The sequence below is a fragment of the Vigna radiata genome, chromosome 6 (genome assembly GCF_000741045.1).
Source record: "Vigna radiata var. radiata cultivar VC1973A chromosome 6, Vradiata_ver6, whole genome shotgun sequence".
NCBI classification, from domain to species: Eukaryota; Viridiplantae; Streptophyta; class Magnoliopsida; order Fabales; family Fabaceae; genus Vigna; species Vigna radiata.
The window spans coordinates 36,991,437-37,017,989 of record NC_028356.1 but is presented as its reverse complement, the minus strand read 5'-3'; the positions used below and the strand labels follow the sequence as shown (position 1 = coordinate 37,017,989).

Sequence of the window (26,553 nt, the reverse complement as noted above, 5' to 3'; positions counted from 1 at the left end):
AAATAAAAGTCACAGAGATACCTTTTTGCCCTTTAAAGTGAAAAGAAAAACAGCACAGAAAATAAAATTGCTCCATTTCTTCTTCTTCTTCTTCTAGACACAGCCTTCAGTATCTGTCTTATATGGTTTCTCAGTGGCATGATTATATAATGGACATTTCTGTCTCTAAAGTAGGCAATGACCCTCGATGAAAAAAATGTGGTTGTTTTTCCAATTTATGAGGTATTCCACATGAAGCATTTCACTGTTGAATTTTTTAACTTCATCCAGGAGTATTGTTTTTAGGTGCAACACTTGTCTCTATTGATTTTGGACTCTAGCAGGGATAAGAGAGAAAGTTGGAGGGTTGCAGAGTAGGGGAAAATAGGTGTTGAAAATTAACATTTTATTTTTATCATTATTATAAAAAATATTATTTTTTATTTTTGTTTGTACGCGGTTTGTTTAGTTGTGGTAAAAACATGGGTTTGGTTACTGGGACACAGGAAGACAGTGACAGGGTGAAGAAAAGTTACTGAAGCAGAGGAACGTTGATTTTATGTTGTTATTTTATTAACCAGTTTTGGTTACTCTCTTTTATTTAGAATGATTAAACAAAGTACAGTGTCTCTGCCGACGCAGTGAAAGAGCAGTGTGGTTTGAGGTTTGAGAGAAATGAGGTCAGTGTAGCATGACACGTGTGCTATCTGTTGCCTTTGTTTGGTCCCCTTTTTCTTTGTATGAACACGTGTGCCCCTATGCCATAATGCAACCTACCTCTACTCCTTCGTAAATATCTTTTTCCTTTTTCTTTATTCTAAATTCTTATTACATTCTATAAACTTTTAACACTTCAAAGTTTGTTAATCATTATGAGTTAAATATATTTTTTATCTTTTAACTTTCAATCAAATTAGAATTAGTTATTTTTTAAAATTTTAGTTCAATTTAATTATTCAATTTTAAAAATATGTATTTAGTATTTTTAATTAAATTTTGATAAGTTTATCATTATGTGTGATTTAATTTTGATATTAAATTAACTTTTTTTGACTTAAAAACTTGTTTGATTTCTTGTTTTGAGTTTGTTTTGTGAATAAAGAGAATTGAGGTTATACTTGATGATTTTATCACTAATTCTTCTAATTTTATAAGATATTAGAATGATTTGAAGAAGGAGTTAAAGTACCAAGAAGTTGAAATATAGAATTCAAATACATTTCATGATAATATTTGAGTTGTTTATACTATTTAATACATTTTTTTAATGTTAATTAAAAAATATATGTAAAACCTCAAATAAATTTAATAAACCTTTATTAGAATGACTAAATTCACGTAATTCTAAAAATAAGAAATTAAATTAGTCTAAAATTTTAAAAAATAATTAATTTTAATTTTTCTAAAAGAGAAAAAAAACATTTTTAATTATTATTTATCATAATATAAAATTTATTAAAAATTAAATAAAATAAAATGATTAAAGTATGAATCTCTTTTCTTTATTCGTCAAACTATTTTTTTATAATAATTTTTAAAGAAAGGAATTATTAAAATGGTTTTTTAATTGTTTTCCTATGTTTTCTTTTTCATAGCTGAAGCAACACTACTTTTTAATTATTGTATACACAAACCTATACATTTTTCATCTCCCAACAACAACACAAACACAAATGAGGAATCCAAAGAAAGAGGCAAGGTTTTCAATGTGGGTTGTCTGACTGCAGTGGGAAAGTTTGTCCCATAGCATATTTCAATTTTTTTATAATGTTTAATTAATTAATTAATTAATGTCCCAAAACATATTGTATAAGATTTTGCAATGAATTACATGGACATGAATACCCTTGTTCATGGAATTGAGGAATCCAATTTAAAATGCCTAAACAAAATTGTTCAAACCAATAAACCAAACATCATATCCAAATCTGTTCTTCTGGCAATTTATCATTTTTGTTTGTTCTGGGACCATTCCATAAGAAAATGGCTTCTCCTGTCCCTGTCACATAGTTTATTCAAAAAAATATTTCGTAAAAATGGATAATGGAGTTGGAAAATACATTTTATATTCATAGCCCATAATATGCTTTTCTATGTGTGTTTGTTAAACCTAATCCCAAATCCTAATCACAAAAGTCTGATATAATATCATCTTATTATTATCTGTAAGCATAGATATTTGACCCAGTCAACAGTTTTTAATGAAATATTTAGACATTTATTTAGAAATATTAATATTTTAATTGATTAAAAAATGTAAAAATGATGACAGATATTCTATAGAGAAGAGATGATTTTCAAAATCTTTAATTTAATAAAATCTCTTGGGAATTAATTGTTGTTTCTAACTTGATATGATTAAATTTGTGAAAATGTATTTAATAAAAGAAATTGAAATAAAAATTATGTCTTTTGGTAAAGGTTCGTTTTCAATATTGAGAAGAAGAAGAATTAAAAGATTAGATACGTATAATACAGGTACATATATATATATAACTTGTGTTGACTCCTAAGTAACACCAATATCTTAAATTACTTGCCAACTCAATTGAAATTATGCTTATTTTAGGTTAAGTTGAATTTAAGTACTCCCTGGTTAGATGCAATTTGATAAATAGTACATTTGTTTTGACAAATTAATCAATGCTTACACTGTTAATTAATTAATTTCAAATTATTTCAAATGTATCTTTTGAATTTATTTTATTACAAAAGTCAACAAATCATATGCTACATAATCATGACTTATATAATCATGACCAAATATTGGTGTGAGCATTTTCTTTACACGCTAATTAAATTCATTAGTTAAGTCCATTTTTTACCATCGCACAGTATTAAATTTATATAAAAAAAATGGATTTAGCTTGTCTTCAAAGTAAGTAAGTTTACTTTCTTCATTTAATATTGGATAATGATATTTAGACAACATTTTTTTAACAACATTTGAACATTGTGATTGGTCAAAAATTATTCCACAATCAATGACAATAATCATAAACACTATTGTGAAGTAATTTTTGACCAATCACAGATTGACACGTAATCAATGTTCAAATGTTGCCAAAAAAATATTGTCTAAATATCATTATCCTTTAATAGTTACACGAAAATATATATTTTTCTTGTTTTAATCATATTTTTATAATTAATGTAGTTTTCTTAATCAATGATATCAAACTAATATTCGTCCTTTACTAGAGAAATCGAAAGGAATGATTTAGTCCCGTTTTTGAAAGAATGATCAAACACAACAAAAAGATTAAACATTTGTAGTATGACAAACTAAGTATTTTTTTTAATAAATTATACATTTAATTAAAACTTTTTAAAGCATATACTTGAAGAATAATCACGAAAGAATTGGATGATTAAATATATATTTATCGAAAAAAGATTAAACATAATTAACACGGTTTTTAATATTATAATAAAGTCAAATTGATAACTTTATTTGTCAAACGTGTGGCTATCTTAATATTCAATTAACTCTGAGACACTAAGTATATAAACTTAAGAATACTATATTAATATACGAGAATTAATACTAACTTAAACTAGTTCATTTATGGTTCTATAAACCATCACGAAATACTATAATTCCGAAAGACTTTCCAACTAAGAAAAACGAATTAAATTTATTACACTTCCATGTTCCATTCCAAACACCATTATATAAATGTCTTATTATCTGAGTACAGCTAGGTTCATGTCTCTTTGTGCGTACTCTGTAGAATTATTTAACCATTTTGCGTAAAGATAAGGTGATGTGATTGATAATGAAATTCCATTAAGCATAATTTTAATTTACCTAAAACTAATTACAAATTATTTTCTCAAGCTTTTAAAAGTATTATTATCTAATGTATGTAAGAACATTTGAAAGATAATGTCGCTTCAATCCATTGGAACATTCGATAGGAATTGCTCTGTTGTTTGTGCATCGGGTCCTTAAATTTAGGATTAAAAAATAAACATATGTACATTTTTTAAGGTCCATGAATACATTATTTGAGAGAACCTTGTTTCTCACTCCTGGGGTTTCCCTATACACATGTTATATATTAAATAGCTTTCCCCTTCTAAAAGGTGATCGTGATCAAGTAACAACATTTCTTACCCTTTTAATATTAAAATTTGATGTTAAATAATGTTATCAAAATCATATAAGAAATTGATACTATTTTTATTTAGAATTTTTAATTTTATATCATATTATACTTTTTTATTTTTATTTTTGTAAACTAACACTTAAATTTGTAATATTTTTAATATAATGTTTTTTTAATGGGTACAAAGATACTATGTAGATGATATTAGTAAAAAATAAGAAAAAAAATTACGTGTGACGTTCGTTGGTCGAATTTTCTAAGTCCACGTTGTTGTCATGTCAAGAAGTGGCGACACTAACGCATTTAGAAAGCAGCCAACTCATACGTCTTCGCTGCGAGGGAGCTACGTACCAAACGCGTGAGCTGTACAAACTAAAATGCCAGTCAGTGACTCACTGACGGTGGTCCAAAGAAAAACTCCCTAACCCTATTCTCTTCTCTTCTTCTTCTCTCTCTCTCTCACCGTAATTAATAATCCCACTATTAATTATTAATTAATTAAACAAAAAGCGGAGAATAATAGTAACATTATTCGGATACAGCTCACCCCACCATACGCCTCCTTCTGCCGCAAGCTTTCTGTTATCGCTATTTCCACGCTCTCCCGAGGTTAATCTCGTAATTTCGGTGACAAAATAAAGCTTGGAGTTATTTATTATTATTTTTATACTTGTTTACAGAAAAGAGGAGTATATTAATTAATATTTATTATTATTTATTGAATTCGAAGAGAACACAGACACAGAGAGAGAAAGAGGAGTGAAAAGGTGATGGGTTTTGGAGCTTCTGCAACGTCTTGCTTTTTAAGAGCCACCTAATTCCGAATATCTCAGCCCAACCAGCCACCACCATTGCCTCCGCCACCTCCAACTCCACCTCCGCCGTCACTCCTTTTCTTATAAAATCCCAGTCCCTATATCTCACCATTCTCTCATTGCAGCAGAATCAGCTACTCGCATTTTCCATTTTTTTTCCGGTAAGTCGATTTTGCCCCTGCCGGTGCTTCTTCTTCCAGTGAATCATCCAATGCCGTTGCTTACTTCCTACTGTTTTTTTTTTTTGCGTTGTTTTTTTTCTTAAAAAAGTTTGTGTGCTCTGATAATTCTTACTGTAATAAAATTCTCTTGCTTCGTTTCTCTTCGAGTTCGTTTTTGTTTTATTACTCGCCATTGCGGCGATTTTTCTTGACTTTTCAATTTTTGTCGGTGGCTTCAGTTTGTGCTCGGAGCGCTTCCAGTTCACCTTTAGCTCAGTGTTAAATCTTCCTTGTTACTAAATTAGAAACAACGAAGTTGCAGAGTGTCCAATTCCGCCATTCATTTCCGAAAATTTGATTCAATTTTTTCCTCAGATTTGTTGTTTCCGTTTTCAGAAAATCTTGACTAATTTGGATCTAATTTCGAGTTTGTAATTTGGATTTGAATTAATTGGTATTAAATTGTTTCAGTTTATTCTGAAGTTTGAGTTCGAGTTGCTTTAAATATTCCAGAGAAGAGTTTTATAGTGTTGTGGCTGGTAATTGTGTTGGTTCTCTTTGAGGATGATTTTGTTTACCAAAGGACTAAGGTTCTTTTTATTTTTGTTTCTAAAAAAAAATTCTGAAGAGGAAATCCATTTTGTTCGAGTGTTCGGTTGTGTGATATCCTAGAACGAAAATATGTGAAGTGGTATGGTTAGATCTTGGAGATCGCGGTTAGCATCATTAGCTTATGTTTGCTACTGTGTGAATGAATGCATTAACATCACAAATATAGTGACATGAGTCAATCGGGGACCCAAAATTGGTGCCAAATTATGAGCAATCTACAATTTGGCCTTGCCCTGTTGCACTGTTCGCTTTTGGTGTTGTGTCCTGTGTGCTTTCTATGGCCACCGACACTACCGACGAGTGCGTATACCATATATACTTTATGTAGTGTTGAAAATGGAAGTCACTTGTGTGATGGTATGTCGTGGCTTTTTGTGAAACGGTGGGATGGTTGAGTATTCGGTTTCAGTTACTGTTTGGTGTGTAATAATATAGCGTGTGGGAAATTAGCAGTACCCACTGGTTAAAAAACGAAAAAAAGGAAAGTAAAAGAAAAGAGAACTTGCTGTTGGTTTTAATTTCCACTGTTTTCGATTAGAAGGTGTCCGTACTTTTCAATGGACCGACGCTGGCCATGGAAGAAAAAATCGTCGGACAAGGCTGTGATGGAGAAAGCAGCTGCAGAATTGGACTCTGCTGCGGATGCTGCCAATCAGGTATGTATTTATTGTCGGTTCACTAGAGCAAAGAACTAGTAGTTTCTAATATTTCTGATCGAGGAAATTATCCTGTATGTTTTTTTCTCACCTTCTTGAGTCACACGTGATTATTTTTAGTTTTAACGAGTTGAAAATGTCCAAATTGGTCCCCCACCCCAAAGTAGGGGACAGTTTGATCCCTGTAAAAAATAAAATTCTATTTAGTCCTTCAAGATTTCAAACATGGGATGCTTTAGTCCTTTTGCCCATTTGAGTTAATTTTTCAAGGACAATTTGAGTCATTGATTATTTTGTCAAGGACTAAGTTAGTACAGGATTAACTTCTTTAAGGACTAACCATATGTTTACAAGGAAGAGAAAATGACTGAAGAACTGATGTGCCCCACTTTTGTTATCATTCTTGAAGGACTATGTGATTATTTTTTTTAAGGGACTAAATTTTTTACTGTAATTTTTTTAAAGGCTGAATTTGGACATTTACTCATTTAGCCATTAGATTTGTCTTTAATTTGTTTCAAACTTACATATGATATTTGTGTTTTTGGTAAACAAGAAGCCGAGCTACGTCCAAATCTCAGTAGAGTCATATTCTCATCTGACTGGTTTGGAGGATCAAGTGAAGGCATATGAAGAAAAAGTTCAGACACTGGAGGATGATATCAAGAAATTAAATGAAAAACTGTCTGCAGCTAATTCGGAGATAAATACAAAGGAAAGCCTGGTAAAACAGCATGCTAAAGTAGCAGAAGAGGCTGTCTCAGGTATACTGCTTCAACGATTCCTATTTAAAAATATTCAAAAGCCTTATTATGTAGTGCGTCTTTTTTTTTTTTTCTCGGAATTAATATTCATTGAAACCCTTCAGGCTGGGAAAAGGCTGAAGCAGAAGCTTTAGCTTTGAAGAACCATCTGGAGTCTGTCACTCTTGCAAAACTCACTGCTGAGGATCAGGCGTCACAGTTAGATGGTGCGCTTAAAGAGTGTATGCGACAGATAAGAAACCTAAAGGAAGAACATGAACAGAAATTACAGGAAGTTTCTCTCACAAAAACCAAGCAATTGGACAAGATTAAGGGTGAGCTAGAGGCTAAGATAGCAAGCTTTGAACAGGAACTCCTCAGGTCTGCTTCCGACAATGCGGCTCTGTCAAGGTCCTTGCAAGAGCGTTCTAACATGATAATCAATTTAAGGGAAGAAAAAGCTCACGCTGAGGCTGAAATTGAGCTTCTTAAGGGAAACATCGAATCATGTGAAAGAGAAATCAATTCACTCAAATATGAGGTTCATGTTATTGCCAAAGAGCTTGAGATTCGCAATGAAGAAAAGAATATGAGCATGAGGTCTGCAGAAGCTGCTAACAAGCAGCACATGGAGGGTGTTAAAAAAATTGCTAAATTGGAAGCAGAGTGCCAAAGATTACGTGGTCTTGTGCGGAAGAAATTACCTGGTCCAGCTGCACTTGCACAAATGAAGCTAGAAGTCGAAAGTCTTGGTCGAGAATACGGAGAAACTCGATTAAGGAAGTCTCCTGTCAAACCCCCTGGTTCTCACATGTCTCCTATGCCTGGGTTTTCCCTAGATAATGCTCAGAAATTCCACAAAGATAATGAATTTCTTACTGAGCGTTTGCTGGCAATGGAAGAAGAAACAAAGATGCTGAAAGAAGCTTTGGCAAAACGTAATAGTGAACTGCAGGCTTCAAGGAGTATGTTTGCGAAAACTTTGAGCAAACTTCAAAGTTTGGAAGCACAGGTTCAGACAAGTAATCAGCAGAAGGGATCTCCTAAATCCATCATAAATGAAAGCATTTACAGTCAAAATGCAAGCAATGCACCAAGCTTCATCTCCATGTCTGAAGATGGAAATGATGATGTGGGAAGTTGTGCCGAGTCTTGGTCTACAGCAGTTCTCTCTGATCTTTCCCAATTCCCTAAAGGAAAGAATACTGAGGAATTGAGCATATCTGATACCACTAAGAAGTTGGAACTAATGGATGACTTTCTGGAGGTGGAGAAATTGGCTCGATTATCAAATGACTGCGGTGAAGTTTCAGGTTCTTCAAACAATATAGCAAACGAAGCTGTGACCGATGAAATATCAGAATTCAGCACTGGGAAAGATGTTCCCTCTGACTCCCAAGAGAATAGTGATCCAAATCCACTGCCAAGTGAGGTGTCTTCTGCTGAGGAGTTATCAGCACCTCATCCCCAATCTGACGTTCCTGGCTTGTCGCTACCAGAGCTTCAATCAAGAATATTATCAGTTTTCGAATCCATGACTAAGGATGCTGATATGGAGAAGATATTGAAGGATATTAAACACGTTCTTGAAGATGCATATGGCGTTTCAATCCAGGACTCTGTATCTGCCGTTCCCCATGATGTCACGCCTTCTGATATCACGTGTGATAAGCAGGGTAGCGCTGAAGATGTTGCCTTAAATGCGGAGAAAGAAGTTATTTCATCCCAGCAACCTCCAGAGTATGTGCAGATAACTGCGGATCTAGAAGCCGCAATGTCTCAAATTCATGACTTTGTATTGCTCCTCGCCAAAGAAGCAATGGCAGCGCATGATATATCTTCTGATGGAGATGGAATAAGCCAAAAGATGCAGGAGTTCTCTGTCACTTTTAATAAGGTTACCTCCAATGAAGAAAATTTGCCACAGTTTGTTCTGGACCTGTCTAGTGTTCTAGCCAAAGCAAGTGAATTCAGATTTAACATTCTCGGTTACAAGGGTACGGAAGCAGAAACCAACAGTCCTGATTGCATAGATAAGATTGCTCTGCCAGAAAATAAGTTAGTTCAAGACGATTCATCCGGGGAGAGATATCAAAATGGTCACTCCCATATTCTTAATCCCTGTTCTGATCCTGAAATTCCTGATGATGGAAATTTGGCCTCAGGCTATGAATCAAATGCCACGCAGAAGTTCTCAATGGAGGAGTTTGAAGAATTGAGGTTAGAGAAAGAGAAGGCAATTGCGGATCTATCAAAATGTGCTGAAAATCTTGAACAGACAAAGTCTCGGTTACTAGAGACAGAGCAACATCTAGCTGAAGTTAAATCACAGATGGCTTCTGCTCAAAGAGCAAATAGCTTAGCTGAGACACAGCTAAAATGTATGACAGAATCGTACAGGTCAATTGAAACACGTGCAAGGGAGTTTGAGACTGAGCTTATTCATCTGCGAATGAAGACAACAACTCTGGAGAATGAACTGGAAGATGAAAAGAAGGCTCATGAAGCAGCTTTGGCCAAACACAAGGAGCTAGAAGAACAACTACAAAGGTTAGACATTGAAGTACTGAAGTTACACATTGACAAGCTTTCAAATATTTTGTGAATGTCTCGTGCTGCTTCTAATTCTGATTGCTAGTTTTCCATGTTAATCTCTGTCAGGATTGAGAGCTCAGCGGCTGATAATGACATAAAGGCTAAGCAGGTAAAGCTGTAATCCCATTCAAATACTTGAAAATATTATTAAGTGGGAGAACCTTTAGATCTAAGTCTTTCACAATTTTTTCTACAAATACTTATAGAAGAAAAAACAATCAAAATGAATTGAACTTCTTTCATAAGGTAAAATAAGCTTATACACCTTATCTTTTGGAGAATTTATGATGGACTTTCCACACAAGTTAAGTGCATTAGTTGAATTTAGCTTACAAGAAAAACTCATTTTATTTTGGTCTCTTACAAGGGTTTACTGAGAAGTTTATAGTCATAATATGTAACATCAAAATAGGCATCTCAATCTAGGATTCTTTGTGATGAGTAGGCAATCTAAGATTGAATTTTTTCCTTTATAATAGGAGAGAGACTTGACAGCCGCTGCTGAAAAGCTAGCCGAGTGTCAGGAAACCATATTTCTTCTTGGCAAGCAGTTAAAAGCTCTGCATCCTCAAACAGAGCCAATGGAATCTCCATATTCAAAGGCTGAAAACTTCACGGAGCGTGAACCTAATAGCCCAAGTTTGCAAGATCAAGCAGAGATGGACAGTGCTACTTCTACATTTGTGCAAAGATTGGGTGGAGATTCCCCTTTACATTTTAGCAACAGTTTATATAGTCCATCAGATAACGAGACAATCTTTCCAGCCATATCTTCTGTACAGAATCCAAACCAAAGGCCTACCAAGTCAACCTCATCATCAGCCTCTTCCACTCCAACACCAGAAAAACACACCCGAGGTTTTAGTAGGTTCTTTTCTTCAAAAGGTAAAAACGGTCATTGAGCTTGAAGCATGCATGACTGATGGGAATTCGTGATTCAGGGAGCCACACAGCAACAATGGCATTTGGAAAGCATCAAGGTTCAATCCCCTTCATGATTTAACAGAATCGAGTTTTTGGGAGGTTTATCTAGTTAAAACACAACAGAATGCAATGGTTATTGGGTGGTTCTTGTATTTAATGGTTGTACATGGTAAACATATGTTTTTCTTCTTTTCCTTTCCATTGTTTTACTCCCTCTGTTCTGTAATTTCATTAGCAAACATTGACATAGCCTCTGAACTGTTACAGGATATGTTGAATATTGTTGTATTTCAGAAATTTATGCAGCATACCTTCATTCTTTATCAACAACAATAGATTAGTGATTTTTCATGTGATAACCAGTGTCAGAAATGACAATGATTTCAGCCAATAAAATACAAAACTAAAATAAGTTTTTCTTTCCTCCAATCTATCAAAGGCAGTGCAGAGATAACGTCTACCCATCCCATCATATTGGTACAGGGAAGACTCTAAATTCTAATAAATCACTGATATGTTTAAAAAAACATGCTTGAGAATGAGTCTCTAAGAGCATGTAAAAATGGCTTTCCCATTGGTTCTTAAGAAAAAAAAGATTGAAATGGGCCAACCCTATCCCCATCCGATTGACCTAAGGGGGTTACTCCCTGTACCTCCCCAATTCTAACCCCCACCCCCCCCATTCCATTTTTAAAATTTGTTTTTATTAGTTTACTTTTTATATTAATTTTCAGATATTTTAATAATGGAATTTATATGTTTTGATGTATTATTTTTAAATATATTTTTAACGTATAAATGGGAGAGTGAGAGTTGCAGAGAGCGTTTGGAGGAGGAGCGTTTCAAAAGTTTTGGTGGGGGTGGGGATGAGAATACGAAGGAGAGGAATCTGAGTCTGTGTGTTTTGACTGAGGCAGACTGTAAAAGAGTAGGTTAACTTTAGTAAATAGGGGTAAAACGGTAAAAATAAAAAAAAACATAAAAGTTAATTTTGTATTTAAAAAAAATCCAAAAAAATTGGGGGGGTGGGGGTTGGAATTGGGGAGGTACAGGGAGTAACTCCCTTGACCTAATGTTAAAAAATGGTGACTTGGAGGTTGACTGAATCAGGTTAAATTGGTCCATTTATTTATTTATTTATTTTCTTAATTTATATTTATTTAAATTGGTTTAGTCCTCTTAATATGTGACACTCTGATCAAATTAGCACAATACTTTCAAATTATTCCAACACTTCTCACATTAAACTTTTCAAATTCCACCTTACTACAGTCGGACAAAACACCAAAATGAACTTTTAAATATTCCAGTGCAGGAGAAAAGAAACCTTAGATAAAGTTAATAGAAATCCTTTCCTTTAAAATGAAGTTAAAATTAAAATAACTTATATATATATATAATACTTTATTTAAATTCTATTAAAAAATAACTTAGCATTGGATGAGTATTGAAACCTAAACGACCTATTTCAGAAAGACAAAAAAGCCGCTGTTAAATATTGAACTTCCATTGCACTTGCGAATTTCGTGAAGGGCAGTATCGACATTTCGTTCCGTTCTGTACCTTGCAATATTCCAACTCGCGCGAGCGCAGTGGAGGAATCAGTGTTTACTTGTTTCGCATATTCTTCTTCCTCTGCGTTTAGATTTGAGAGAGAAGTGAATTGGATAAGAGACTTTCGCTTTCGGCAAATTGAATCTGAGTTCGCGACGCAAAGATGGGAGTCCCAGCCTTCTACCGGTGGCTGGCCGAGAAGTATCCGATGGTGATTGTGGACGCGATCGAAGAGGAACCAGTCGTCATCGACGGCATTCAAATCCCGGTCGATACGAGCAAGGAGAACCCTAACAACATCGAATACGATAACCTCTACCTCGACATGAATGGCATCATTCATCCCTGCTTTCACCCCGAGGATAGGGTAGCTTTTATTCTCCTTCTTCAATCTCACTGCGAATTCCTCTCAATAACTTGTTTATTTGTTTGATATTTTATTGAATTTCAAGCATGCGAGTTTGACGATGATTACGCGTTGTGTGTTTCGATGCAGCCTTCTCCGACGTCGTTCGATGAGGTGTTTGAGTGCATGTTTGACTACATTGACAGGCTGTTCGTTATGGTGCGGCCGCGGAAGCTCCTCTACATGGCTATTGGTGCGTGTTTGTTTCTTCGTTTTTATTATTTGTGATTTGTAATTTGTAATTGTGTTGTTTATGTTGCTGGTGGGGCTTATTTGTTATGTTTGGTTTGACTTGATGTAGATGGTGTTGCGCCGAGGGCGAAAATGAACCAGCAACGGTCTAGGCGGTTTAGGGCTGCGAAAGATGCAGCTGACGCGGTATGTATTTTGGTCATTGGTAATTTTTTTAATCCTTAGTAAGGTTTTGTGTGGTTCTGGATTCTTTAGGTTTCATTATAGACTTCATCCTTTAGTGTTTCTTATAATGTAGCAAGGAAATATTATTTGAACAACAGATTTTACGACTAATAGGGAGAAAGAAAGAGAGAAGTAAAAGATGTAACTAATGATGGAGAGATAGAAACAAAAAGCGATGTTGTATGAATAACATATCTCTAGCTAGCAATTACCGTGGATTCTGTGTGAACGTACTCTCTTGGCTGTTATCAACAATTAGGTTGAATCAATTGCATACCACATTGGTGGGTAATTGAAGGCTTTAACTTTGAGGTTGTCTGTTACTCATATATATAGTTCATACTCTGGTCTTCGTCTCAAATTTTTAACCACTAATCAACACACTTTTCTTTTTATCATAATTTTGTGGCTTGCTACATGGACTGGTCAAGTATTTCTTGAATTGGGTGGTAGGGTTATTCCGATAAAATGCAAGTTTTCCCGTATCTGAGTGGGGTGGCTACTGCTAGTGATTCTTGCTTCGATCCCTTCCTTTGAGGTTAATGTTGATGCTTTCTTATGTAGGAGTAGAAATATGCTTGGGTAGATGAGGCTTTGTTAGGTTTCGACTTGAAATTTCGTAAAAAAAATAAAGCTTGAGCCTCCTGACATTTTTAATTGTCATAGGTCTTTTGAGAAGACCTTGGCTCACTTGTATATAATCTTGTCTGAACTATTGCGTTATTGTTCTGAATAAGGTCATTAAAAGTTTCAATTTTCTTATATTATTATGCATAAACAACGTATGAATTTATCTTTCAATAACCTTATGAGTTTGACATTTTATGTCGCTTAACTAGCATAATTATTAAGAAAGGTATATGTGTGTGTGTGTGTGAGTGTGTGTACCATAAAAAATGACTATTAAAAAATGCTGCCATGTTAACCCTTAAAGGCTTTTTGAATGTCCTGATGTTTGATGTTTTTGACCAAATAGACTTTTTTATTTTTTTAAAATCCAGGCCTGACCTACTTTTTAAAAAGGCCTGGTCCATGCCTGATGTAAGCCAATGGTAGACTCTTGTGGGATAGCCTTACCTATTTTAACCCTTAGTCTTATGATACTGATGTTTATGTGAGCGACTTTAATCTGTCAAGAAAATGGTGAAATATCTGATAAGATGTGTAGATATGATTTCTGCTTATGTTTGCCTGTTTTTCTATTTTGTGATAGGCTGCTGAAGAAGCAAGGTTAAGGGAGGAATTTGAGAAGGAGGGCAGAAAGCTTCCTCCTAAAGCTGAGTCACAGACGTTTGATTCAAATGTCATTACACCTGGAACTGAATTTATGGCTGTTTTGTCAATTGCACTTCAGTACTATGTTCATCTTAGGTTGAACAACGACCCTGGTTGGCAAAATATTAAGGTAGAGAGTTCATTTTATATAAACTGTCTGGCAGTGGCAATTGCGTCTCATGATGGGGAATCTTCACTGATGTCATGGTTTATGTTTGTGTCCGCAGGTTATTCTTTCTGATGCAAATGTTCCTGGTGAAGGGGAGCATAAGATTATGTCCTATATCCGCCTGCAGAGAAATCTTAATGGTTTTGATCCAAATACACGACATTGCCTATATGGTTTGGTATGCATCTTACTTCCTCATCTTCCCACTCTCCAAAATTCAACATTGATTTTGTTTATCAAGAAAAGAAAATCTAACTTCTTTTCTACTTTCACTCTATCTTCTTTGCTTTATTTAGCATGATTATAATTAACAAATTCCTATGATGTGTTTGGATGACAGGATGCCGATTTGATTATGTTGGCATTGGCTACCCATGAAGTTCATTTTTCAATTCTTAGAGAGGTTTGTGTCTATCGAGTTGTTCTTTGTATCTGAATTGGAGTTCATTAGAGTAGTCAAATAAGTATATGATGCAATACTTTTGGCTTCTTTCCATTAGTTGTTGTGAGTGATTGAATCATGGGTAAATAATGTGTTATTGCAGGTTGTATTTACTCCTGGACAAGACAAATGCTTCCTCTGTGGTCAGATGGGCCATTTGGCAGCAAACTGTGAAGGAAAGGAAAAAAGAAAGGCAGGAGAGTTTGATGAAAAAGGAGAGGCTATTGTGGCTAAAAAGCCATACCAGGTCTGGATTTGTGATATGAAATTCATATCTTATATTGAATATAACGACACTTTTGGTATTTAGTCCTTAATTTTACTTCCTTTTTTTCTTTTGTAGTTCCTGAATATTTGGACTCTAAGAGAATACCTAGAGTATGAGATGAGAATACCTAATCCTCCTTTCGAGTTTGATTTTGAATGCATTGTGGATGATTTTATCTTCATGTGCTTTTTCGTCGGCAATGATTTTCTTCCACATATGCCTACACTAGAGATTCGTGAGGTCTGGTATTCTATTTCTTATTGTTTCTCTACTACTTTCTGTATACTTGCTATGAATCAAATTTCAGGACTGCTCTTCTATTTTGTAAGCATTAATTGTGGATTTTGTCCTTGACTTGTAATTGGTATTGGACAATATATGGAGCAGTTTTTTCCCCTGGTTTGGATTTTGGTACCTAACTTCACAAATTTGGGTCAATTTTGAAAATGATGGGTTTCTTCTATCTAAATAACGAGGAACTAACTATCTGGAAAGACTGAATTGTTGGGTCAAACAAGGCTGAAGTGCTTTGAGCTGAAGCCCGGATAGAGTATCAAAATAATTTTACCTTGCTCTGAAATTTAGGTTAATTTAAAGCATGCGACTGTTTTTTCAGGATTTTGTAGTTTACCAGTACGAACACAATCCCAAAAGCTCAAGCTTTTACATGGAGGCAAACAAATGTATTATATTTGGCAAAAAAAACTTTAGAAGTGACTAGCATACATTTTCGTATGTCACTGAATCAAAAACACTTTTAAGATATATGGTATGGTCTATGGGTCAGTCTTTATGGTTTTCAAAAGTAGTAATAGCTTTGAGATAACATATCTGTTTGCCTTTTCATATAATCTTTTCGGAAAATATTTGAGAGTTTGTAGTTTAATTTATAGTGGCCAAAAAATTTCATGAGGTATGCTGCTGTGTATTCAGTTTATGTGAAGTTTGGAATTTGGATTTTAGGTTTAACTTTGACATGTATTAATGAAACAAGAAGTCAGGTGTTATCATATCAATATGACCTTTCCTATGGGCTGTGGTAAAATTGTAGAGAATGTTATCTGTTATTCAAATATCAATTCTATTTGATTTCGTTGAGTAAAATAAAAAATGATTGTGAATTATTTTTAAACATTTTGCATAGCTTAAATCATTTTGCATAATTTGTAAGTGCAGATAAATGGATCTGAATTTTCTTGCTGCCTATACTTCAAGAATGGTCTCAGTGTTGAGGCAGAAAGAAGTCCTGATCTTTAGCATCCTTTTAAATTTCTTAACTTTTTATGTAGTGCAGTAATTATTTTGTTATTATATTTGACATGTATTAACTGACCTGAAGTGTAATGTTTTATATGTTGCTTTTGATTATGTAACTGATCTATTTTTTGGGAATTTCATTTGTTCTACATAGGGTGCAATCAACTTGCTGATAGCTGTATACAAGAAAGAATTTAGGGAATTGGGTGGTTATTTAACCAATGGTAGCACGGTATGTGGTAGTAATGGTGGGGATCTGCTTGAAGTGCCGTGCCCCTTTTCATCCACATAATCATTGACATTTTCTTTTTCTTTCCTGCCTCATTCTAGATAAACTTGAGCAGGGTGGAGCACTTCATTCAGGCTGTTGGATCTTATGAAGATAAAATATTCCAGAAAAGAGCTCGATTGCATCAGGTTTGTTCAGTTGCATTGCATTTACTCACTCTTTAAGGTTTACATAGAAAGAGTTCATCAATTTGTGCCTATTGGTAGAATGTGTGTCACACAATTGAGGAAGTGTGACTTGTTCAAATTTTCTCATAATTGACGGGAACATTTTTTAAGAGTGGGAAATAATTCTTTTTAATCTATATAGTTTTCTTCTTAAACATAGATGCTTGAGTGCATGTTTTGAAGTTATTCTTTGCATTTATTTGTCTGCATTCAGCGGCAAACGGAAAGAATAAAGCGTGAGAAGGCACAGGCAAAAAGGGGAGATGATACCGAGCCTCAATTTCAACCAGAGTCTTTAGTTGCAGTTTCACGATTTCATGGTTCTCGTCTTGCTTCAGCTCCAACACCATCACCATTTCAGCAATCTGGGCATTATAACTCTCAAGTGTCCTCATCAATTAAAAAACACAATAAAGAAACCGCTGAGAGGCCACATAAAGTGGCTAGGTTATCTTCGGGAGCCGCTCTTGCCACTGCTATTGTTGAAGCCGAGAGTAGAGTTGAAATAGAAGTATGTTTTCCTGCTTCGGGAGAGGCATTCTTTAGATCTAATATATGGGCTAACCTATTACTGGGTATGAGCCTGGCGAGGAATTAGATGCACTTCGTTATCTTGTCATATAATTGCTATTCTAAGGTTTTTACAATGATCTGATTAGGTCCTCTGTGTCTTGTCTGAGTTTAGTATTCTTTTACCTTTCAGGCTCAAGATAATAAAGATGAATTGAAAACAAAATTGAAGGAGATACTTCGTGAGAAAGCGGATGTATTCAACTCAAAGAATGCTGAAGAGGACAAGGTAAAAATGTAGAGTTCTTATAGTCTTTTTGTTTAGTATTTTAGTTTTCCTATGCATTTATGTTTGTGTATTTTTTTTAATACGTAACAAATATGTGAAAGTTGTCCTCCCTGTGGACATTAGATTAAAAACTTGTTTGTTAAAATATTTGTTATAATTTTTAATTATTTGTCATGAATCTTTGATTAACTATATGGTTCAATGCATGATTGGGAAAATAGATCTTTTGATCCAATGTGGGGCAAATTTCTTTTGTTACCATTCTAAAGACTGTAATTTATGTTGAGGAAATTTGGGAGTTCGTTAGGATATCATAATATTAATTAGATTGATGTTGACTAGTTAAATTTCATAATGAAGGAAAAAAATTGGAAGGATTTCTTAAATATTTAAAATTGGAAGTGTTTCTTAATTATGTCTCCATTATTACATAACCTACTTGACCCTGTATTCACATTTTCCTCACCTTTAAGATTTTTTTAATCAAGTCCTAGAAAAACCTTTGCTCAAAACATGAAATAGAACCGAGGAAAATTAACCGACCTTTTAACCTTATAATTTGTCAAATTATGGATCTGCCATTTATTCTTTATTTCCAAAGGACTTTTGAATTTGAAGTGCATGCCTCAGAATGATCTTTACTAGTGTATGCGTAGGGAATGGTTGGAGTTCTTGCCATGTGACCAATATAACAAGTTCAAATGGTGACATGGTTGCACTACCATTCCCTTAGGCCTGTGCTAAACAGGAGCTAGGGGAATTGATTGGATGGTAATGCTACATGGAACTGAGTTATGTGCAGAACCTTCTAAATTCTTTTTGAATCTAGGTTACAGCTTGCTATTTTGAGAAGCATGAGATGCATCAATCTGTAAAGCTTGCAATTATGACTCTTGTACTGAAGAAAGTTATTTCTTTATCTTTTCAAGTGAAGTTAGACATATATTTAGTCCCTTTACCACAACTACCCCTTACACTTTATTTATTTTGTCTTTGTTTGTATGTGCAACACATTTTTAATTTTGACCCTATACGTATAGCTCATTCTAATTTGGTCCTTCTTCCTATAAAACATTCTTAATTTTGTCCCTGTATGTAAGGGACCAAATTAAAAATGTGCTACACGTATGTGGACCAAATCAAGGATGTTTAAGAAGGGAGTAATGGTGACAGGAACCAAATTGGTAATGTTTTCCAGTGTATGTTTAACATGATTTTATGCATATAGACTAAATTGAGAATTTGTTACATAATAGGAACTAAATCATATGTTTAACCTGAAGTTGCTTCACTTCATTTAGCTAATATTGCTGGTTTCGACAGATTAAGTTGGGAGAACCAGGCTGGAAAGAGAGGTATTATGAGGAAAAATTTTCTGCTAAAACTCCTGAGGAACTTGAAGCGATACGGAAAGATGTTGTAAGTTAATGAATCAAAATTTTATTAGTTTTTATTTTGTTAGGAACCTTTAATTGAAATGAGAAAAAGAAAAGTAAGATTGTTACTGAATAGGATGAAAAGAACAATAAGAGAGAAAACTCTCCAACAAGGGTTTCCCCTTCACAAGTCTTAATCTCTCATTTATATCTTGCTATTTATATCATACTAACCCGTCTTACTAACTAACCCATTGATATTCTAACTATCTCAATTATACACCCTTCGTTAATTTCCTCGAGATTGGAATTTAAAAACTGGAAGTCCACACTGAAATAATACACTTGTCAAGTTTTCCCTGATTGCGGGAAGACAACTACACCCATTTTAGCTTTTGCTGGGAGAAACCCGCTGCCTTGCATGCAAGATTGGGTTCAATGGCTCTGGTGAGTCCCAGGGTGAAATCAAATTCTGAATAATCTGGATCTCTATGGGTGTTGCTTGTTTCTCTTCACCTCTGCACTCAACATGTCACCAGCTACCCAATCATCCAAGTTTAGCAGCGTAAATCCACTTAAGCAATTCAATATAAGAATTGATTGAAAGAGTTTCAAACTAACATGAGAAAAATTTCTCTCAATATTCTATTCATTCAAAAGAGATTTAATGTGATGCTTTTATAGCCTATCCCACAGACGAAGGGAGTAGACTCTTTTTGTGTGTAGGACTAACACTAAGCCAAAAAACGCACATGGAGTTATTCGTGCAGCTTACTTGGGTGCTAAGTTCAAATTTCAAAAGCAAGTCACACCTATAGCATGTATACTGGTGCACCTTTTTGGCCAGGAGAGGAAGGAACATGTTTTAAGGATGCACATGGCACACCTAATGTAAAAGTAGAGGGCCTTGCTTGTCTGCAACCTAACCTAGGCATGGAAAAATACTCCGTAGTGATGCTGGGCTCTGATATGGGCTTATGTCCATGTATTAAAACTTAAATTAGTTGGGGATATTTCTATGCTTAGATTAATTTGTTTCTCTCTTGGCTTAGGTTACAGAGAAAATTATAATTGCTAATAGAAACAAATTCTTCCATCCTATGAAGCTCCAAGCATTCCCTAGTATCTCCTTCAACCTATTTAATTTTTTATCTTGGCCATCTCATTTTGTAGCTCCCAACAATTGTTCAATCCTATCTTCTCCATTGACTTTGTCTTGGCTCTTGTGATTGTTCATGGATTGTTGGTTGCCCCTCTTGGATCTTCATCATAGTCTTTCTTTCAAAGATATGGCTACCATAATTATCTTTTCTATCAAAGCTGTTGCATCCCAAAGTATTCTTGTATATAATACTTTCTTGGCCTTTGATGACCTGGCAGGTCAGAACTATTGTTACGATTCAAGATTTGAAGTGAGAGAGATAAGAAAGACTTTCATCGAATAAGATGAAAATAGCAACAACTCGAAGGGTTTCCCTCTCACAAAAAGCCAATGGTCAATTTCAAATGATAACAAATCTGAATCTCCCATTCTTCTTCCCTATTTGTATCTAGCAAACCCCTCTAAAATTCTAACTGTCTTAACTAAAGCCCCCAGCCCCTCTTATAATCAGATTCATTTGGAGATCTAGTTTTCTTATTGCGGTCTTTTTTTCAGGTCTTGAAGTACACTGAAGGCCTATGTTGGGTGATGCACTATTATTACGAAGGTGTTTGTTCTTGGAACTGGTAAGTTCCTTCTTTTGTTTCTTGTGATTAACTGTATAATCCTGAAATTATGTTGCCTTTCCTTTACCTTTAATTTGTCATCATGGTATTTTTCTCTTTCTCACCTATCAAATTTGTGATGACCTAATTTTATGTTGAATGCTTCATTTTAACACTTGTTTCGTTGAATGTGAAATTGTGTAAATGTGATGCTTGCTTATAGTTCCTGGCTTGTCCTTTCACTTTTCTGCTGCAGTTTCTTGATCAAAGCCCTTTAATATTTTTGGTGAATTTGTGTATTAGTGACTAGGTCCTTCAGGCCCGATTCTTGATATTATGTTAGCAACTGGTTCGGGTTGGTTACATAATATAATCTTCGTTGGAAATTCTTCTGCTCTGACACAATACCATGTGGTGGCAGAGTAGATGCAAACAGAGAAAAAGTACACCCTTACTCATTCTAGATACCATTGTTGTCCCTAAGGATGCCCTCCTACAATTTCTGACACCTCCCCTCCTTTTTTAGTCTACTTATATTTTTTTTTACCCTATTTAACTACTGTCAGTCTGGTACATGGTTATGATATACACCAAAGGAATAAACCCTCGTTACTTCTCTATTCCTCCTCACAAACCTTCTTAATAGGGGGTTTATTCTATTTGATTGACTTTCGTGCTTTTAGCAGAAAAGATGCTAAAATTTTATGGTAATCTAGATATGCATTTACTTTGAAGTGTTTTTTTTTGGTATTAACATTCGGGGAAGTAAGCTCTTAGTGTATTTAATATTTGTTATCTACCTGGTTCTGAGGAACATAGTGGGATAAGATTTTGGTTGTTCTACCAACTTGGTTCCCAGTATGGCTGCTCATGTTTTGTTATAATGTTCAGATCCATAAGGTATTGCTTGGTTTACTATTTAGTATCCTAGTTTCTTCTAAAAGGTCATGCACATACCTATTTTCTTTCTGCCTCACAGCCGTTGTTCTCTCTGTGCTGTTTTCGGAGTATCTTTGCTCCCCTGTAGTGCACTCCCCAAACATTACAAACATTTTTCTCTCAATTGGCTGCTGCGCTGAGTATTGTTTTTTTTTCCTGGCAAGCACTTTGATCTCCAGCCCCTTTTTTTGGCTCTTCAACAGCCGCCATGCGCTTTGACATTTTTAACAAACTTGACACAGATGATACATATGCTCTAAGCTGAGGGAATGTTAAAGATATCAGTTCCTTCCTTATTTACTATGTCAGCTCCAGCAACCAACTTGCTGACATGATTCTCTCAAGGGGTTTTTTCTTTTTAACATTTGTTACAGGTTTGTCTCATATGGCACATATGCTCCAATTTGGGAGTGAGTGTTAGGAATATGGTTTAAATATTATATTAAATAGGGAGATATGACTAATAATTCCCATTATTAGATGTTGATTTTGTTTCTTATTATTGTATTAAGAATACTCGTGTGTAGAACAATTTAGAGCAACCGTTTCCATAAAAATAATTTTTTTGGAGATCTCTCCTCTCATTTATTGGGTCTCATTTTTATTTTGTAGTTCTCAATAGATTCCAACCAGTAGGGAAATGTGTTGTTAGCACTCAGACAAAGCCCTTTGTTTCAAAATATTGGAACAAAGGCTGTTTTATGCCTTATATACTTTTATCTCGCCACCTGTGTTTACAATATTAACCCCAACACAACCCTAAATTAACTATTATATAATGTTTGCTGTCCATCACTGGTAAGGCCACATACATCTATCCTTTGTGGACCTCATTGGTTGGGGAAGCTTGTTCTGTGGGTTACTTTTTTAGATATACAAGTAAGGAAACACAGCTAGGGCAAGAATAAAAATATTTATTTACTTCTCTTGCCTGTGAATTTCAAGTTCTTTAGAATCTAGATTGCATTTACAAGAATTCCAAGTCTTATTTTACCAATTTTATTGTTATAAAATAGGTTTTATCCATATCACTATGCCCCCTTTGCGTCTGATCTCAAGGACCTTGGTGAACTTGATATTAGTTTTAAGCTGGGTACCCCATTCAAACCATTTGACCAGCTTCTAGGGGTCTTTCCTGCTGCAAGGTTTGCTTGCTACCTAACTTATCATTGTTCTTAGCATTCTAAATTCTGTTAGTGTAATAACATTGATACTATGACATATCTGGCAGTTCTCATGCTCTTCCTGAGCCGTATAGGAGACTTATGACTGAACCAAACTCACCTATCATTGATTTTTATCCTGTTGGTATGACTTCATCAAAGTCTATTAATTTAAATTTTAGAAGTTCTACTGTGTTATCAGTATTGATCCCCACTTAATATTAATGTTGTCTCAGATTTTGAAGTTGACATGAATGGAAAACGCTTTGCTTGGCAGGTTCGATCCAAATTTATGTTGCCTGCATATTTTCCTTTAATATTTTCTAGATATGGCTGCATCGCACTTGATAATATCTTCCTTCCTCTTTACAGGGTATTGCTAAGTTACCTTTTATTGATGAAGGGCGTCTTCTCGCAGAAGTTGAGAAGATTGAAAATTTTTTAACGGTATGTCTTGGTCCTCCTTTGAGCTTAAATGTATGCACATCTGGTTCAATTTTCTGTTCTTAATTCATCTCGCCTCCCAAATGTTTACTAATCTATAGCTTATATTTTTTCTATATCCTATTTTTATTAAAAAAAATCAAAAGCCAGAGGAAAAGCGACGGAATGCTATAATGTATGATTTGCTCTTTGTGAATTCTTGTCACCCTCTCTCTGCATGCATAAGTACACTGGACAACAAGTGTAAAAACATGTCAAACAACGAACGGGCTTTGGTGAAGGAAAAAATCAATCCCATAGAAAGGTTGGTGCTTAATGCTTTGCCATTTTCTAAGCAAATTTGTTTATGTTATAGTTGTGCATCTGATGGAATATTATTTATTCTCACGCGTCACAACATGTATTGGGATTATGATGTGGCAATAATATGATCTTTGAAGTTGTATGGAATACACACACTGAATTTAAATCCTTAAGAAAAAAATTGAGGCCTTTGTTTTTCATTCTTTTGTCGATAATGTGTAGCAGGATTTCTTTCGACAAACAAGTCAATTAATACAGAATTTCTTCTTATTAAATTTTAATTGAAAGTTTAACTTAGACATGCAAAACTTGTCCTTTTGAAAGACACAATACAATAAAAATAACACGCAAGATAGTTGATCGAAATGTGGGTTTGGGTAGTGGAACATTTATCACCAATAAGCTAAATGCTGCTGAAATTCCAATTGATTTCGTAGTTATTTTTTAAGTGGTTTAGCCACTTGGTGGCTAATTTTGAAGTAACCAATTTTTACCCAATAATTGACATTTTAAACTTTATTTGTGTCAGGACTAGACTGGAGTTGGTACTATCCCTGTTTAGGCAATTAAATGTTAAGATATAAAAAGAACACTAATATATAATGATAAAGTGAGTGGGCCATGTTAGTTTTTATAGAGGGTAATGATTTTAGGGTTAGCATAGAAGCACTTCTGCGAAAAGATGATTTTTTTTTTCCCGCAAAGACACAGAATAGCTGCTGCTTTAGAACTTCACAACAGTTTTCAAATGTATGAAATGGTCAAGTTTGTTTATTTCATATAAATTTAACTTTGAAAAGATATTTTTAATATCCTGCTGGACTATTTTCTAATGTTAATTAGGGATACATGCAGTGGTGGAATGAATGGTTACTTATCTCTATGCGGTGGAGAACCTTGCCCTCCTATCTTTAGGTCTCCTGTTGCAAGCATGGAAGATATCATGGACAATCAAGTTATGTAAGTCTGTCGATGCTGGGTATTATTCAACAAGAACACATCTTATTGTCTTGGATATGTAACTCACACTGATTTATCTATTTTCCTTTTCGTGCCTTTTTGCTCAGATGCGCAATATATAGACTTCCAGATGCTCATAAACACATTTCCCGACCACCACAAGGAGTTAAATTTCCTATTAAGGTATTAAATTTAGTAGCAGATCCTTGTTTATACCCTCTAATTTCCAAGTCCCTTTCCCAATTTAGTTTTTAATTTCAAACGTTGCCACATTAGGACCCTATTAAGGTATGGTTTTTAATTTGTGTTTTGTCTACTTATACTGTAATGTTGGTGGAAAAATAAAATTATATGCTGTGTACAGTCTGTTACCGTTGGGGATATACAGCCTGACCGTGGTTTATGGCATGAGGATTCAGGTAGGAGACATCACACTGAAAATGGGAGGTAAGGCTTTCTTTTGAGTTAAATTTATGATTTACTGTTGTATTGCTTGCAGCATCCAGTCATCTAGTTGGCTGAAACTGACCGGGGATCTGGTTTTCTATATCAGGAGAAACCCTCCAGGATCTTCTGGCCGGGAGCTTGGAGAGCCTGCACACAGACTCATTATGAATTCCTTACAGGCCAAGGTTGACTCCAATGGCTACCGTCACCCACATAATGGACCACCTATATCTTATCCTGCACCAATGGGTCATCGACCACCGGTATCTTCCTATGGTTATGAATCACACCCAGGATACGTTGCAATGCCCCCTGTTCCTTCTCCCTCACTCCATGGCAGACCCCACTTTACACCTTACAATGCTGTCCCTACTGCTCAGCAGTATGGCTATAATCAACAATACCTACCACCCCCCGTAGCATACAATCCTCATCAGCCATCAAATTCTTACGAAAGAAATGACTATCAACACCCTGCTGGATCACATCATTATGAAAGAAATCAGATTCAGGGTACTGGTGGTAGTTTAAGGCATGGATATCAATCGTCAGGATATAATCAGAACGCCAGGTTTATGAACAATACGCAAGGTGGATATGCTAGTCACCATCATGATGTTAGTCATCATCACCAAGTTATTCACCACAGCCAAAACTTCCAACCATCTAGAACCCATCAGAATTGGACTCCTCGAAACAATCAGAGTGGAAACAGGGAATACGGTCATCATTCGTCCAATCAATTTTCTTTATTAGATAGAAGAGGAAACAGGAATCCAATGCCACCACCTGGGTACGATCGCCAATAGACTCATTCAGTAAGTTGTACCATATTTTCTCAATTATTGTACCTGCATTTTCTCCTATTATCTCAAGAACACAGGTTGTAAACATTTTCCTACTTTATAGGCTATTCATTTCATCGTGTTTTCTCATCTCTTTTTGAAAGGAGCTACAGAAAAAAGATAGATAACCTAAAGCAGCTTCCTAAGCTACTGTTTTCACAATACTCAAAGGCCTTTACTGAAATTGAATAATATCAAACCATCCATGTTTATGTTTATTATTTGTTTAAAATAGCACATTCTTCATTGCTTAAAAATGTTATTAATCTTAGTTGCAGTCTTACAATATCACCTACTTTTAAACACTTCACACAAAAATTTGCTACGTTTATGGTAAATATTAAAAGTGTGTAAGTCTAGTATGTTACTTAATATTGCCCAAAAAATAATGTTACTTAATATTATTACTTAGAATATTGCTTACTCGTTTTCTCTGTTTTAAATCATAATTTTTAGAAATAGCGCAGTTTGTATAAAAATGAATTTTTATATAAGTAACAATATGTATTTTAAATTTTTAAAATTATTGAAATTTCTCGTCCAAATATAAAGAAAAAATTTATCAATTTCTTAAAGTTTATTAAATATGACAAGTTACTCGGATCCCTTACGACAGTCATATTGTATGTTTAGTGTTTAAGTTTGCTAGGATATATTGTTAAAAGTAAATTATTGAAATCAAAAGCAAAAAATTATTAAAAGTAATGGAGTTTTATTTTATAACATATT

General features: G+C 34.6%; 2 protein-coding genes across 6 annotated transcripts; both read left to right on the top strand.

Moving 5' to 3' along the window:
- Positions 1-4,800: 4,800 nt before the first annotated feature.
- On the top strand, positions 4,801-10,974 carry LOC106764741 (filament-like plant protein 4). 3 transcript variants are annotated; one of them, XM_014649106.2, is made up of 6 exons: positions 4,801-5,067; positions 6,221-6,335; positions 6,895-7,099; positions 7,204-9,628; positions 9,740-9,782; positions 10,153-10,974. In XM_014649106.2, exons 2-6 carry the CDS (start codon positions 6,237-6,239, stop codon positions 10,573-10,575), a joined length of 3,195 nt encoding a protein of 1,064 aa, XP_014504592.1. In that variant the 5' UTR covers positions 4,801-5,067; positions 6,221-6,236; the 3' UTR covers positions 10,576-10,974. The 3 variants fall into 3 exon arrangements, with proteins under 3 accessions (XP_014504592.1, XP_014504591.1, XP_014504590.1); XM_014649105.2 differs by having other exon boundaries at positions 6,218-6,335; positions 6,892-7,099; positions 10,153-10,973; XM_014649104.2 differs by having other exon boundaries at positions 6,892-7,099; positions 10,153-10,972.
- A 1,189-nt stretch (positions 10,975-12,163) lies between these two features.
- LOC106764841 (5'-3' exoribonuclease 3) lies at positions 12,164-26,042 on the top strand. Of its 3 annotated transcripts, none has more exons than XM_022782624.1 (23): positions 12,165-12,518; positions 12,648-12,750; positions 12,859-12,935; positions 14,188-14,379; positions 14,477-14,596; positions 14,759-14,821; positions 14,964-15,107; positions 15,204-15,368; positions 16,540-16,617; positions 16,716-16,802; positions 17,056-17,352; positions 17,545-17,640; positions 18,964-19,059; positions 20,674-20,744; positions 22,679-22,807; positions 22,894-22,970; positions 23,062-23,102; positions 23,198-23,272; positions 23,416-23,573; positions 24,416-24,532; positions 24,640-24,715; positions 24,897-24,979; positions 25,086-26,042. In XM_022782624.1, the coding sequence occupies exons 1-23, from the start codon at positions 12,315-12,317 to the stop codon at positions 25,786-25,788; spliced, it is 3,252 nt and encodes a 1,083-aa protein (XP_022638345.1). In that variant the 5' UTR covers positions 12,165-12,314; the 3' UTR covers positions 25,789-26,042. The 3 variants fall into 3 exon arrangements, with proteins under 3 accessions (XP_022638346.1, XP_022638345.1, XP_014504741.1); XM_014649255.2 differs by having other exon boundaries at positions 12,169-12,518; positions 24,428-24,532; XM_022782625.1 differs by lacking the exon at positions 16,540-16,617 and having other exon boundaries at positions 12,164-12,518.
- Positions 26,043-26,553: the final 511 nt, after the last annotated feature.